Source organism: Tachysurus fulvidraco, chromosome 8 (assembly GCF_022655615.1).
Source record: "Tachysurus fulvidraco isolate hzauxx_2018 chromosome 8, HZAU_PFXX_2.0, whole genome shotgun sequence".
NCBI lineage: Eukaryota > Metazoa > Chordata > Actinopteri > Siluriformes > Bagridae > Tachysurus > Tachysurus fulvidraco.
The window spans coordinates 23,267,534-23,283,312 of record NC_062525.1 but is presented as its reverse complement, the minus strand read 5'-3'; the positions used below and the strand labels follow the sequence as shown (position 1 = coordinate 23,283,312).

Sequence of the window (15,779 nt, the reverse complement as noted above, 5' to 3'; positions counted from 1 at the left end):
ATGAAACACAGCTCAGTAGTACACATACTGTATAGGGTTCTTTTATTTGCATTGTACTAAAATGCGTTCTTTTTAATGGGCATATACAGTATGCGGCTGAAACAGGTAGCCTAGTGCATTCCAAATGTTTCAACACGATCATTTCAATATAACATTATAGTCATTATGGCCTTTAGAAATATGTTTTTTGAGGAGATGGGGTTGTGCACAATAGCCCCCTGTGGCACAGCCTTTTTAAGCTTTTGTCCTTAATGCCATTTTTTCCTTGCATTACTTCTACTTTTATACTTTAAGTAGTTTTGAAACCAGTACTTTTACACTTTTACTTGAGTAAAACGCTCGAGTTGATACTTCAACTTCTACAGAAGTCTTTTTAAACCCTAATATCTATACTTCTACATTACCTGAGTAATGAATGTGAATACATTTGACACCTCTGTTGAATAGAGAGATTAGAGGAATCGAGGAGAGATAGGAGAGATTCTAGGCCGAGGACACACTCATGCTTCCTTTGAACTATTCAAGAAACGTCTGATGAAATAATAAGAATCGCAAATACAAAATGATTCACCGTAATTAACCCCTTTATAGCAGTACACTGGGGGTTTTCCTACTGCTGGCTGGATTTATTTCTTTTTTCAGTCAGGATAGATGGAATAAATGAATTTTTCGATGTGTTTTTCCCTTCTGTTGATAATTCCAGTATACGTCGTATCTCCATCTCTTTAGTGTTCGTTTCCCTTTCACACTCAGCTAAGAAACAAGGAATTGAAGCTAGCAAAGAAACCTAGCATTGCCGATAAAAGTCTGGAAAGCTTCCTTTACTTTTCACTCTGCTCAGGAATTACTGACTGTTTCCTACAATCACAGACACAGCGGGAAGAAAATCCTCCAGACAAACGAAGGAGTCAAACATCTAAACGTCCTTTTAGATATCTGTAGATTTTTGATTTAGGGAAAAAAAAAAAAAAAAGCAGTGTGAGTTCTTCCTGGTACAAGCGAGTACATCTGCACTGTCACCCTGAAAGGCTGTAAATCTGCCACCATAGGGGGCATCTGGAACAATAACAATGCTGTTTTACTCTTCAGCTATTGTACAAACAGGAAGATCGTTCATCAGCCTGCTAATAGATTCAGGACGATGACACGGTGTCTACAGGAAAAGCGTTACATGGCTCAACCGCACTATTGTGCTAGTTACTAAGAAATAGTAACTAGTTAAAGTTATTAGTTACTTCATTCCAAAAGTAACTCCATTACTTTGTTGATTATTTACACCAAAAAGTGTAACGCGTTACTGTTAAAAAAAAAAATTTTTAGTTACTTTTTTAAAGAACGTTCTTTAATGTTCCCATTAATGCCCTTTTATGCGTTATGGTCTATACACAAAGTCATTTTTAAACACTATTTAATTTAAATCAGACCAGCACAAACTGAATATATCACAAGGATTTCTAACGAGCTGCCTGAAAGCAGAAACTACATGCCTTGACGAAGCTAGAAGCTAACCCGGTGTCGGTGGACACGCTCCAAGTGAGTCAAGCCCCTCCAGCCAAACAGCGACTAGATTTTAACCGGACTGTTAGCCAGGGACAGATCAACAAAGCTATTGCATGGTATGTTGTTGAACACATGCAGCCTGTCTCTACTGTGGAGTCACCGGCTTTCAGGAGGTGCTACGACAGATCGGAGTTGCCGTTTATCGCAGTAAATAGGACCTTCGAACCAGAAAGACACAGCTTACATATGACTAAAAGCTTTTTGTCTACAGTATATTCTCAACTAAAGTGAAATAATGAGCATATTTCCACTTAGAGAAATTCGTCTTGCGCTCGCCTTGACACGCCATTACTGCCGCACATACTTGAATAAACGGAAACACGGCGTCTTCGTGTTTACAGCGGTTGGCATCCACCAATCCTACACTGCGCCGCTGCTGTAAACAGGTTAGTCTGTAGGCTACACTATGGTAACGGTGTTACTTTATTTAAAAAGTAATGCGTTATTGCCCGACACTGCTCAACAGCAAGCTTTTTTTAGTACTGCTTTTTTGCCTTTTTCTGGGCAGATATTACATTAGAAGCAGTTTCTGAGTAACAGCAATGCCATAAATTCCTGCCACAATAGCCATTTTTTTGTGTTACGCAGAGGCCAGAGGCTTTGATTCTGTTTTCTTACAGGCCATATTAAGAAATTAAGTAAGGTTTCGTGTCTAAAACACACAATACATTTACACACTGTTGTGCTGTGCATAAGAGACTTATTACAGTTCACATTAGACCACTTTGATGGCTGTGACGTATGTATGCTTGATTATGTCACCGATTTAGGTCATTCTAAGAGCTTTTTATTGCTCAGACCTTGAACAAAATCCACCAGTAATTTGCATAATTTAACAGTCTGAATGGCAAAAAACTGATCTATTGCACTGTAAGTCGGATTAAATGCTAAGCGTTCCCGCATTCTCTACCTGCAGGAGGCTCTCTGCTCTGCAAATGTCACATTTCCATTGAGTCGTACAAAATACCGGGGGCGAAGCAGAGATCGGGGCGATGGCAGGCATCACGGAGGCAGGAGGGCAATCGAGAAGAGATTTCTAAAGTCGAGGTTGAGGAATTGAGTGGCAGGATGGGACATAAAACACACTAAGATATGACCTGAGGCTAATCTCTTGGACAGAGTGCTTGTGGATAGAACGCAGGATGTAGAATGACAGCTGTATCGAAAACAAGGCAATGATGTAATTATAGAGGTTTAATCACTGAATGGAGGGGAGGGAGGGAGAGAGAAAGTGGCCAGGGTGGTATAATCTCATCATGCAGGCTAATGGGTACGGAGAGGCCAATGTAATTTCGTCTCTTTGAGTGGGAATCCGTTGGGATGGCGGTAATCGTATTGATTGTGGTGGCTAATTAGCGTCTGATACGGGGTATGATGGTGGGATCAGAGCCCTGAGGGCTGGTGCTTCAAATATCTCAAATCATGGAACTTCACACACTCAGGCAAGCTTGAGCAATCAACAAGTTGGCTATAAACAGCACATACCCCTTCTTCAACCACCACTACCCTCCCCCAAGTACCCCATACCGCTGTGCAGAAATAGCCGGCGATGACGTGCTGCTCTAGATGCCACAAAGCGCCGTCTGATTAAACGTCAATAAATCAGCCGAGCCATGCTGAGGTTGCATGACTAGCGATGTTGTTATAATCTGAGGTGGCTACGCTTCAGGTGTCTAGCTACTGCCTACGTGCGTCAAAAGCAGAAACAGGACAAAAGCAAACGACATTCATGGCCGAGGGACTGGGAAGCGCACCCTTCTAAAGACCCTCTCTTGGCACAGGCACTGGTGGAAGAAGAAGGGCCTCCTGGGAGTCAGGAAGGGACCGCATTGATCCGTTAAAAAGGTCAGAGCCCTCGTGCTGTGCTTTGTTTGGCAAGGAAAGCGAATTGGTGGAAAAAGCTCTCGTCTCCCTCTTGCCACCATGCAATCACAGAGGCGGCGAGATAAGGCCAGAGAAGATAACATTCAAATCCGTCACTCCACAAACACATGCTTTGCATAATTCAGGTCCCTAAATCGAGGTCCGCTACTAACAACAATTTTTTTTTTTTGAAATATCATTTGTAATTAAAACTTTTCATTTTTTTGCATTATCTACCAATCAGCATTATGTAACATCTATTCCATTCGTATACAGTATTTCTATTCAGTTCATTAACTAGCTTGGTCCTGCTGATTAGCATGGCACGCCTTTATCTCCTGAGCCTCGGTACCATAGCCTAGCTTTTATTTTTATATGGTTTGCTTCGGAAAATGCAAAAGATGAATAAACAGCACAGAATGAAACAGCTCGCTCATAAAGCAACGACTTTCATTAAGGCAGATGAGAAGCTCTGCGTGGCGGCTTACACCAAAGAATTACAAATGAGCCACCGACAAAACGCTCCAAATTACTGCTTAGAATTAAAGTCATACAGCTTAGCTCGCAAGCTCAGCTCGACAGTCATGACCAAGTGAACCCTGATTATTATTTTTAGAGGTCTAATAAAGGTGTGTTATCCCAATAAAGTACAAATAGTGAACCACACAAATATATTCCGTGCACTACTAACCTTTGTGTTCGGCATCAAATGTCACTCTATCATATATGTCTATACAGTATATTGCACTAACACTGCTGAACTTTATTCATAAAAGTAACTCATCTATATCCATATACTAAAAGTAGAATGTATTTTTCCTTGTTCAGATAGTTTAATTACATTTTTTTGTAAAATTCTAATTGTTCATTTTATTTTTAAATTTCTTATATATATATATATATATATATATATATATATATATATATATATATATATATATATATATATGTGTGTGTGTGTGTGAGTGTGTGTGTTGCTTTATGTACGGCTGTAAGATTTGAATTTGAATGATGAGACACATTCTTGAAATATTTAAAAATAAAATTGAATATGAATATGAAAGTGTTGGAAAGCAAAATGCAGAGAAATAATGGGAAATGAAATGACGCGACAAGCGTCGATGGAAAAAAAATAACGATGCTGTATTTGTTAAAATGTTTACATCTGAGGAATTTACTGAAATAAATAAATAAATAAATAAATAAATAGTTTTCAAAAGTTAAAAAAATATATATATTTATTACTCATCTACACTTTTAAACAAAATACAAAAGAATTCCTATTTTATTTTATTCTATTTTATATGTTCCGATCTCCAATCTGTTCTTGTTTTTGACCAACACATGATGGCAGCACTCTCTAGTGGAGACGGATGGCCTGTTCCTCAAACCCCTTACTGGTTCTCATCTAAACTGCAGCAATAAGACCCGCCCACACAGTCATTTCCAGCTCTCAGTCACTTTCCAATCTCCTTGAATTAAATACTGAAATCTCCTATATTACAACCATGGGAGTAAATGTATTATCAACTGCTGGCCTTGAACAAATAACCGGAGCATGTAATGCATAATGCATGAGGCTGGGAAGCTGGGGGTATGGATCAGCTACTGACAGATCATCTACACTTATGTACAGAATACAAATACAAGCATCATTCAAAACAATCCACTCTAACAATAATAAAAAAATTATATATTCTTATTATAACTACTCAATAAATATTAGAACTAAATAGAAATTCTTTAGTCTGTGCAGGATTGTGGAGATCTTGGATCCTGTACTAGTGGACTCGGGGCACAAGGTTGCGGACATCCTGCCTGGATGGGGTGAGGTGGTAAACACTGGACTGGGTGAGAAACCCTGAGGAGGATTTGGGGCATTAGGCAGGGGACACCTTGTATGAGGTGGCAAGTCATCAAACGGCACAACCACACACACTCACACACCCATTCATACAATAGCGGGAACTTAGAGATGCCAATAAGGCTACGATGCATGATTTTGGACTCAGGGGGGAAACCGGAGTACATGGAGGAAAACCCCAAAGCATAATGACCCTACACATGCACAGAAGGGGCAACCCCCAGCAGTGGGAGTCAAATTTGTCATTTTTTTGTCTTACAACATGAATTTGTTTGTTCAAACCTAAAATATCTCTCTTGGGAAGTTGAGTCATGTCAACTGGACTTTCTTGTTAGATCGAAACCGTTCACTAATCATCCGAACTCTTCTTCCGTTTAAGGGAACTAATGTCAGGATTCCACAAATTTGTATCCTCCGGGGTCAATGATCCTTTCCTCCCTGAATAGCCTCGTTAAAGGAACAATGAGATGGCGAGATGGTAAAAGAGAGTCATTAGGTAACGTAATGACCCCAGAGGAACGAGAGTAAGGAGAGAGAGAGTATTGAAGAATTAGGGTATATACAGTACTAAAATTTCTCTCAATGAATTTGGTATCATTTCTATAGAGTCTAGGTAGAAGTAGTAAGCTGTAATTCCTCTTTTTTCCCCCTAAAATAAGCCAACACACCTGGCAACATTCTCGCAAGTCAGACTTCTAGCTAACACTACAGATTGCGGTCGTTTTTCCTTACACAAAATGATTAAATACACCTACTTTCATAAAAAGGGGAGACAGACGGTGCAAATAGGTAACCACAGTTAGCTGGATTTGCATAAACTGGAACGAAGTCTACCGTGCAAAATCCTGGAAACGGTGCGGCCTTACTGTAGTTCAGCTTGGAAAATGATTTCATGCAAAGCAAACAAAGCTCTCGAATAATGTTAAAAGTAAAACACCATAATCCTGTAATCCAGAGACCGTGTCTTGCTTCAAAATGCTTATTGTTCTCACACTGTTTATAAACCGTGTTGCCTCCTTCACGTGAAATAAAAACAAAAGCAGTGTTGGGCAATAACGCGTTACTGTAACGCAGTTACTTTTGACAGTAACTAATACTCTAACCCAGGGGTCGGCAACCCGAGGCTCTCTGGAGCCGCAAGTGACTCATCCCTCTGCTGCGGCTCCCTGTAGATTTGGAAAATAAATATTTAATTTAAATTTATTTTATTTTAGTTAGTTAGTTTAAAAAAAATGTAATTCTAAATACTAAGATCATGATGCTCTTGTAACATTGAAATAAACCGTGTTTTAATTTGTTTGTCGCTCAAAATATGCGTCATAACTGCCGACTTGTGAAATCCGACACACAGAAGCGGACACATTTTTGGTTTGCTGCAGCGGGCAAGTTAAAATTTTGACGTCATGAATACGAAGAGGACTCAATTAGACATTGAACATTTTATTTGAAAGTAAACTTCAACACGGCGTCTTTTTTGTTAAGGTTAATTCAAACTGTTCAAAATATTTTTGTTTGCCGGCAGAAATAAAATTTCGTTCACTCTGTAGCAGTTCGTTGATTTCATAAATGCAACACACTACAGTTTTTTCTATACTTTCCATAAAGGTAATAAACGATATATGCAGTGTTCTCTTCATTTTAGATGTCAAAAGGGTTTTGTGGCTCCCTGTGTTCTTTTTTCTATGGGAAACGGGTCCAAATGGCTCTTTGAGTTTTCAAGGTTGCTCTAACGCATTACTTTTTAAATAAAGTAACTCCGTTACCGTTACCATACAGTACGGTGCGTTTGTCCGTTACTTTTTTAAATGAATTCATTTTGGCTGAAGTGAAGCCTACAGCCTAACCTGTTTGTAGAATCGGTGGATGCCAACCACTGTAAACACGAAGACGCCGCACTGTGGGCGTGTTTCTGTTTATTCGTGTATGTGCGGCAGTAACGGCGAGTCAACATGAGAGCAAGACGAGTTTCTCAAAGTGGAAATATGCTCATTATTTCACTTTAGTTGAGCATAAAGACAAAAACCTTTTAGTCAAATGTAAGCTGTGTGTTTCTGGTTCGAAGGTCCTATCTACTGCCATAAACAGCAACTGCAATCTGTTAAAGCACCTCCAGAAACTACATGCCTCGACAAAGCTAGAAGCCAACCCAGTGTCGGTGGACACACTCGAAGTGACTCAAGCCCCTCCAGCCAAACAACAGGACTGTTAGCCAGGGACAGATCATCAAACAAGTATTTGTATAGACCCTAACGCATAAAAGGGAATTAATGGGAACATTAAAGAACCTTCTTTAAAAAAGTAACTAAAAAGTTACTTTTAACAGTGACGCGTTACACTTTTTGGTGTAAATAATCAACAAAGTAATTGAGTTACTTTTGGAATGAAGTAACTAGTAACTGTAACTAGCACAACACTGAACAAAAGTGTGTAGATGAATGTACCAGAGAATCTGATCCAGTGTTCAGAATTGACTCATGGACTGTTTGAGGCTGAAGCTACATCTGCCTCAAGTTATCTCCTTATCTACTGTTAGTCTTAAGCAAGTCCTTCATGAATTGTTTACTTTCTCATAGAGAATTGTATACTGTACATCTCACATTTCGGCGAGTTTAAGAGCTTAACTGGCCGTAGCGTCACGGTGGGACGGATAGCATTACTGTACTCTCTTCCTTGTCAATCCTGTGCGATGCAGTAGCTCATGTGGGATGCGGTAGTTCAGTGGTTAAGGTGTTGGGCTACTGGTGGGAAGGTTGTGAGTTTGACTTCCAGGTCCACCGAGATTATAAGATGTATAAAATAGCAATCCAATGTTGGGATATGTGACAAACAAATGCTTATATATAAATATACTGTTATATACTGTTGTATATATAAATATACTGTTACTGTTGGGGACTAAAGCACTATTCGGACGGGACTAGTTTTACGTGGGGACGTGGAGTAATGCAATTTTACCTCAGGACGTCTGTAATATTAATTGGCCAATTCGCACGGGACAAGACAACTCAGTAAAACTAGCACAAGTGGGAGGGGTAACTCGCTTTACGCACCACAGTAACCTCCTTGTCGTCATGTGCGTATGACGTTGTTTCCTGTTTCAAGCGCCTCCATGCTTGCAAAACGTGCCAAAAACTACTTTTAAACAGGAAATGATGGAATTTTACCGTACATATTTACAGCAGGTCTTTTAGGACGGGATTAGTATTACCTGAGGTAATTTTTCCGGACCTTTTTACAGAAGGTAAAAGTCGCCGTAATCTTTACTGACATTGTCCGTAATGATTACCGAGATGGCACATTCAGACGGGACTAAAATCACCGAGAAGCTCTGGTAATAATTACTTTACCCCCACGTCCCCACGTAGAACTGATCCCGTCCGAATAGTGCTTAAGTGTGGGTGTGTCCAATGATAAAACAAAGTTTAACTTTATGCAAATAAACAGCAACTCAGTGCATCGACTACCAATTGGAGTAAGAGTAGAGTACCTTCATCTCGGACGAAACGATGCAGACACACAGTGCTGAATATTAGATACGTACCTGTAGCTGAACCGGTGCTGATCATCTTCACCGGCTGAAGTCGCACGTTGACTGTCTGATGAGCCAGAAGAGGAGAGGAGGGGAGGGAGCGAGACACCCCCTCCATGATGCGCATGTGCTGTAGACCCTCGGCCATGGAAAGAGGCGGAACGTCGTAGTCTCCTTCAAAGGCACACTCACTGTCGATGCTGCTACCTACAGTACGGCGGAACGGAGGAAAAACACACGCAGGCGCAGATCTCATCAAATACATACAGTCACACAGACATTTTTGCTTGTTGTAAGCTGCCTAAGCTTTTTATCTGTTACAATCTTTAATAAGCTTGATACGCACTCACTGGCCATTTTATTAGGAACCCTAATAAAACCCCCTGTATCTTACTCATGCTATTGTCCAATCAGCCAGTCAAATGGTCAGGATGCTTAGTTAAAAATCTTCTAATTTCCTGGGATTTTCTCACACAGCAGTTTCTAAAACGTATACAAAAATTTGTAAGATTATTTGAAGCCCTCGACCTGTTCCAGCATGCTTTTATACAGTGTGCTGCTGCCAGATCATCCACCTACTGGATAACTGCTTGAACATCTGGCTGTTCCTATTAATGTGGCCAGTGAGTCTGTTTTGTTTTATCATTCGATTCAATGTATTACTCAAACATAATTTTATAAAAAGAAGCATTTCTGTATTGTTATACAAATCAGTCATTTAAACCAAAGCATTAAAACATCAGTGTGTCTTTCAACATATGCATCATTTACTGTATGCATCTACATCTTCAGTAGTGCTGTAGTGATAGTGTGAAAGTCTACATGATGTCTTTATTCACTCTTTTCAGTTTCATAACTGTTCTTATACAAGCTTAGCATTCATAGCATGTATTGTCAAACTCTTAAGCTCGCTATTCTTTTGCTGCGATATATCAGAAATCAAAATATTGCTGCAGAAATCCATGTCTGAGAAACTGGCATATTAATCAACAATCTACAAACCCAATACCAAATGCCTCGAGGCAATAACAAGCAAATAAACATGAACATGAAGATTAGCTAATCATACAGCTTATCTCTAGACAACATCTCTCATTTTTCCCAAAGGAAAAAGCAATCTTTTTTTTTTTTTTTTTTTTGCAAGAGTGTAAGCTGTGCTTTGGCAGTGTTGTGCTATATCATGTCGCCGCAGATATCCTACCTTGGCCGGCGAAACTGTGGTGAGGATCTAAGCTGGCACTCCGTAGGTCGCTGACCTCTTCACTTCCTCCATCTGCGGAAGTTGAGAAGGAGAAAGAGGAGAGGGAGTGAGCATGGCGAGGATAAGGAGGAGAAAGCTCTAAATAGCTAACGGGTCCCTGCTGTAGAAGGTACGCAACACGCGGGTCCATGAGCCACGTCCGAGCTTGGGCAATTCCCATGAATGTGCTCATGCACAGGCCCTCCACACGTCTCCGGTTCTGCAGAGACCCAATCCTCAGAATGAAGTACTGAGAGACAGAGGACAGGCGCTGTTTCCTGATCTTTCCCATCACTGCTAGTCTGAAGACTAACCTCAGCTCATAGATGACCGTAAAGACTTTTACAGTACGCCCAACTGAGAGAAAGTTACCTTCCTGCACTGCAGTAAACGACTGGACTGGGGAGTGATTACACTATCGCCACAGCTGCTGTACATTAGCTTGTTTGCTGATTGATTAGCATTGTGCTAACTGTAGCCAAATCAATTACTGGGTTCCCCCGAGGGATCATATCAGCCTCAATCTGGTTGCAAGAGAGAGAGATAGTGGATAAGGATTTAACTCCTTTAGGAGCGAGTAGATGACATACAGCTCTGGATTAAGATGCATGCTATTTTTGGGTGTGGAGTAGTTTTCACAAGAATTCACGGATGATAAAAAAAATCTGCTTGGGTTTTATTTATTGAGCTACACTGTTAATCATCTGTGATGCTGGGAAACATACATGGCACATATCCTAGTCAGACCAAAGAGTCTTTCTCCTTAATACCTTATCAGGAAGAAAAACCCTTTTATTTATCACATTACATGATGCTAGAGTACAGTTCACATATACCAGCTTTGTTAGGAAGTCAGAATACAGGTTCCTATAACTAGAAACACTTAACTTTATTCCAAAGCCTTAACCAGTTTTTGTTTTTTTTTTTTGCCAAAAATGTTACTAAATGTGTCTTATGCTAGTAGTTGGAACAGAACACGGAACTGAACTGAAGACCGAAAATAAAGAGATATTGATACTGAAGAGATACTGATACTGATACTAATAACATACTGATATTAAATAGATACTGATACCAAAGAGATATTGATACTAAAGATATACTGATACTAATAACATACTGATATTAAATAGATACTGATACTGATACTAATAACATACTGATATTAAATAGATACTGATACCAAAGAGATATTGATACTAAAGAGATACTGATACTAAAGATATACTGATACCAAAGAGATACTGATACTAAAGAGATACTGATACTAAAGAGATACTGATACTAAAGAGATACTGATACTAAAGAGATACTGATACTAAAGATATACTGATACTAAAGAGATACTGATACTAAAGAGATACTGATACTAAAGAGATACTGATACTAAAGAGATACTGATACTAAAGATATACTGATACTAAAGAGATACTGATACTAAAGAGATACTGATACTAAAGAGATACTGATACTAAAGAAATACTGATACTAAAGAGATACTGATATTAAAGAAATACTGATACTAAAGAGATACTGATATTAAAGAAATACTGATACTAAAGAGATACTGATATTAAAGAAATACTGATAATAAAGAGATACTGATACTAAAGAGATACTGATATTGCAGAAATACTGATACTAATAAAATACTGATACTAAAAAAATACTGATATTAAAAAAATACTGATACTAATAAAATACTGATACTAAAAAAATACTGATACTAAAGAATTACTGATACTAAACAAATACTGATACTAAACAAATACTGATACTGATACTAATTCAATTCAATTCAATTCAAGTTTATTTGTATAGCGCTTTTCAAAATAGACATTGTCTCAAAGCAGCTTTACAGAACATAAACACAGAGCAGAAGGTAAACATAATTAATGATAAAGGAAATAACGAATAATAAAAGAAATAAGAATTAACAGAATAAAAATTCTAGATTATTATTAGATGTATATAGATACTCATAGATAGATATTCATACTAAAGAGATAATGATAGTGGTATTGCATTACACCCCTAATGCACACACATACGCTGGTCGTGAGACCTAAGTTTTCTAGTGTATTTTGGTGTGTAAAGATGAAGCTGACTGATAACTGAATATTAGTATCTTTGGGCCCGAACGCTGCGGCGTATTGAATGTCCAGTGCTGTGCAACCTCACTTCTTACCCTCACACAGTCCTGAGTCTAAATCATTGTTTAACACTCACAAATAACGACTGTTGGATTTTCCAACTGTTATATGGACCACAAAAAAATCAAGAAACTGCCTACAGTGCTTTTCAAATGATTGATGCTAAATTAATTTTGGCAGGCTTGGATATTCCAGCGATAGCATGCCTCCACATTTATTGGAAATTGCTGTCTAGTTAAAGAAGCATCAAGCGCGAATTTAGCAGAGCCAAGATCAATTTCCCATTAAGTGCCAAGACGGGACAAATGAAAACACTTTCTCTCTGTAAACTCACGTCTAGAGATCAAGATAAGAGTTCATATTTACATTGGAACTGCTAAGGCTTTCAAAGCCTCGGGCTTCCTGCGTTGAATTTTACAAAGAAAACTTTTTCTTACCTCTTGCTGATTTACAGTCTGAGGTTGATCGTGACGGTTACAGGTACAGAGTGGACACAGTGGGATCGAATGAAAAAGTGGTGATGAATCAACAACAACAAACAAAGCTTCAATTATTCTAAAGTACTTGCACTGAACCACTTGCTACAGTATTTTAGTGAAATAAAGGTAAGCTAAATGGTTAAAACGTTGCACACATTCATATTGAAGATGTTGAGCAGCTGAATGACAAAAGCCTTGTTCATAGACTCAAAAGTGGCTCTGTGCCAGCAGATGTGGGATTTGAACTAGAAACAAAACTGAACCAGCTACCGCTAAATAGATTAAATGATCTTACTCGCTGGCACCGAGATTATAAATACGTACATAACTATGGTAAAGACCGTAAAAAAACCAAAACACAAACCTTAAACCTCACAATACTGTATATTAGTCACATCTAATCCATTCTGCATTGGTATTTCTGTAACTGTCTGCTTGGTGAATTGATGAAAATGCAGCAGAAGTAGTCAATTTCCAGCAGACTCACTTTAAAATTTCAAGAGAGGTACTTGAATGAATCATCAGTGATAAAAGTGTAATAACACAGACATCTGTGCAGGAAAGAACACATCAAACTGCACATTACTCACTCTCTCTCTCTTTCTGTTTCCTGTTCCTGCTGATATTTTTATATCAATATTTTATGTATCCTTTAAAATACGATTAAGATGTCGAAGAGATAGCGGAGCTACTGTGTAAGTGAGATTGGAAGGAAGAAAAAAAAATAGAGACGGGGAGATGGAAAATGTCAGTCGTATAAATGAAATGAATTTCTTCCGTGTAGCATTAGCCAGAGTGACAGCTGCATGTAAATACCGTCAGACCTTACGCAACGTTAGCTTGAGGACGAGACGGCGGCTGCGTCACGCCCGGCAGACGGGAGAAAGGCAAAGGTGAAGAGAAATAAACAGACGGAAAGACAATGGAATGAAATGAACCAATATGAAAATGTAACCCTGAAATAAATAAATAAATAAATAAATAAATAAATAAATAAATAAATAAATAAATAAATAAATAGGGAAAAAGTAAAAGTTGACCTTTGTTTAAAATCTTATACAGGAGAAACCTTAATAAATAAATAAATAAATAAATGACCCTAAATGACTTTAATATCTATCAGCATTTAATACTCAATGATGCAAAAGTTTTATCTTATGAATCATTTTCTGCCCACAGTGCCATCTGACTACCTGCTAATAGCGGTGCAGGTGCGATTCACCCCTCGCTACCTCTCTAGCTTATTATTTAGCTTAGTGATGCGGCAGAGCTTTACTCCTTTAGTCTGTTCCTTGGCTATAAACTTCCGGTTAACTTTTAATCATCTGGTCTTATAACTTCTAGCTGACCGTTCGAATCATCTGACCATTATAACTTCACCTCCGAGGTTAGAGTGGCACCAACATGCTAACGAAAAGACTTCAGGATTTTCAGAGGCAACAGTTGACTTTTATTGTGCATGGAATAAAACGAGGAAGTGGACGTTAAAGCAGCCAACAAAACACAACATCGACGGAAGTATGACAAGGTCACCCAGAAACCAGAATGAATAATTACTGTGGTGCAAATCAAACATGAGTGATGAGTATGTTTGAGGTATCAAGGAACCGTACAGGGGATGATGGGTAATGTAGTTATTTAAGTTATTTTCTTCATACAGCTAAATCTAACACGATATCTGCAGTATAATGTATATTTATATTGAATTAAAGTCACTTTTCAACCTCCACTGGCCTGATTCATTCCAACAGGTCCAAGTCCTTCTCTTCACCTGCCCCCACTCTGAGCGAGCACTGGTTTATAAAGCACATTCAACCTGAAGACTACAATTTCCCACCTGTCATTGTAACAAAATTCCACCATTCCACTCGAATGCTTTGTACCTGCCTGCGAATGCACACTTTAAAAGTGCTTGGGCTCCAGACCCTAACGCGTTCACCTTTTCGTCCTTTCTTTTTCATGTTTCTACTTTTCAAACACATCTTACCTAAAGCTGACGTCTGACCTAACGGCTGAAAGAGGAATGAATCCGGTTTTACTCTGAAAAATCCCGCTGTAAAAGAATACCACGGTCGTGAGTTAGGATCCGTGGACAGAAAATATTCTGAAAGATATCGTTGGTCAGTCTGAGGAAAATTTTGATTCAGCATTAATTTCTGCATAATAATCAGCCATGGAGAACTTAATGGTGTTATAAAATTTGGCTAAAGATTTTGTTGCCATCAGCAATAATCAAGTCAACTTAAAGGCTGTTTAGAGATACCGTCTAAGGGGCTTTTTACACCTGGTCACTTCCTGCGTTTTCTGTGATCCGATAGCTATCCGACGGTAAAAAGACCAGGTCAAATTCCCTCCGAAACGTTTTCAAGACGGATATAAATCCGATGGTACAAACCTCTTCAGGAGGTGGTCTGGGACGCGTTTCAGATGTAACTGGACAGGTGTAAATGAATGTGGTTGTTGAAGCCACATACGTCAGACATCTTTCACCCAGGCGTCTCGTCGGGTCTTAAAATGCAGCGAAAATGCAGCAAACAGTAAATGCTGTTTTTTGTAGCATAAACATCGTAACAAGTTTTTTGTCTTCTTTTTGATTGCATTCTGAAACCCGTGTACACCAAAGTGTGTTCCATTTCAATTACCCCGGAAATAAAATATATTAGCATTTTGGGCGGGAGTAGAAAGATCGGATCGATGTCCGATTCGCCGAGACGCATTTATGTGGCCTAATTTACATGGCACAGTTTTAACAAATCAGATAGCTATCGGATCAGAGACAACACATGAAGTGACCGGGTGTTAAAAAGGCCCTATTACAAAAGTGGGTTAGTAAGGTGCTGGGTCACACCACAGTGAGCCAAAACAACAGCTTCAGTGCACCTTGACAGAGATTCTACAAGTCTCTGGAGTGATGCAACAATACTTCTTCCAAAAAGATAGTTCCTATTTCCAGCCGGGGTTTAGATGATGGTGGTGGACGGCTGTGTATAAAATATCGATTCGATCACTCATAGATGCTTAACTGTGCTGAGATCTGGTGATAAGGAAGGCTATAACATATGAGGTTAAATAAAATAGAAATAGAAGCCTT

The 15,779-nt window shown here is 38.9% G+C and overlaps 1 protein-coding gene across 8 annotated transcripts in view; it reads right to left on the bottom strand.

Annotated features, from left to right (window-relative positions):
* Positions 1 to 15,779, bottom strand: part of tanc2b (tetratricopeptide repeat, ankyrin repeat and coiled-coil containing 2b) — a 158,016-nt gene that overhangs the window by 80,147 nt on the left and 62,090 nt on the right. For all 8 annotated transcript variants that reach the window (XM_047817196.1, XM_047817195.1, XM_047817197.1 and 5 more), the window contains 2 exons: positions 10,018 to 10,089; positions 8,829 to 9,023 (listed from right to left, as the gene is read on the bottom strand). In XM_047817196.1, coding sequence (XP_047673152.1) covers positions 8,829 to 9,023; positions 10,018 to 10,089 — 267 coding nt within the window. The remainder of the gene's footprint in view (positions 1 to 8,828; positions 9,024 to 10,017; positions 10,090 to 15,779) is intronic.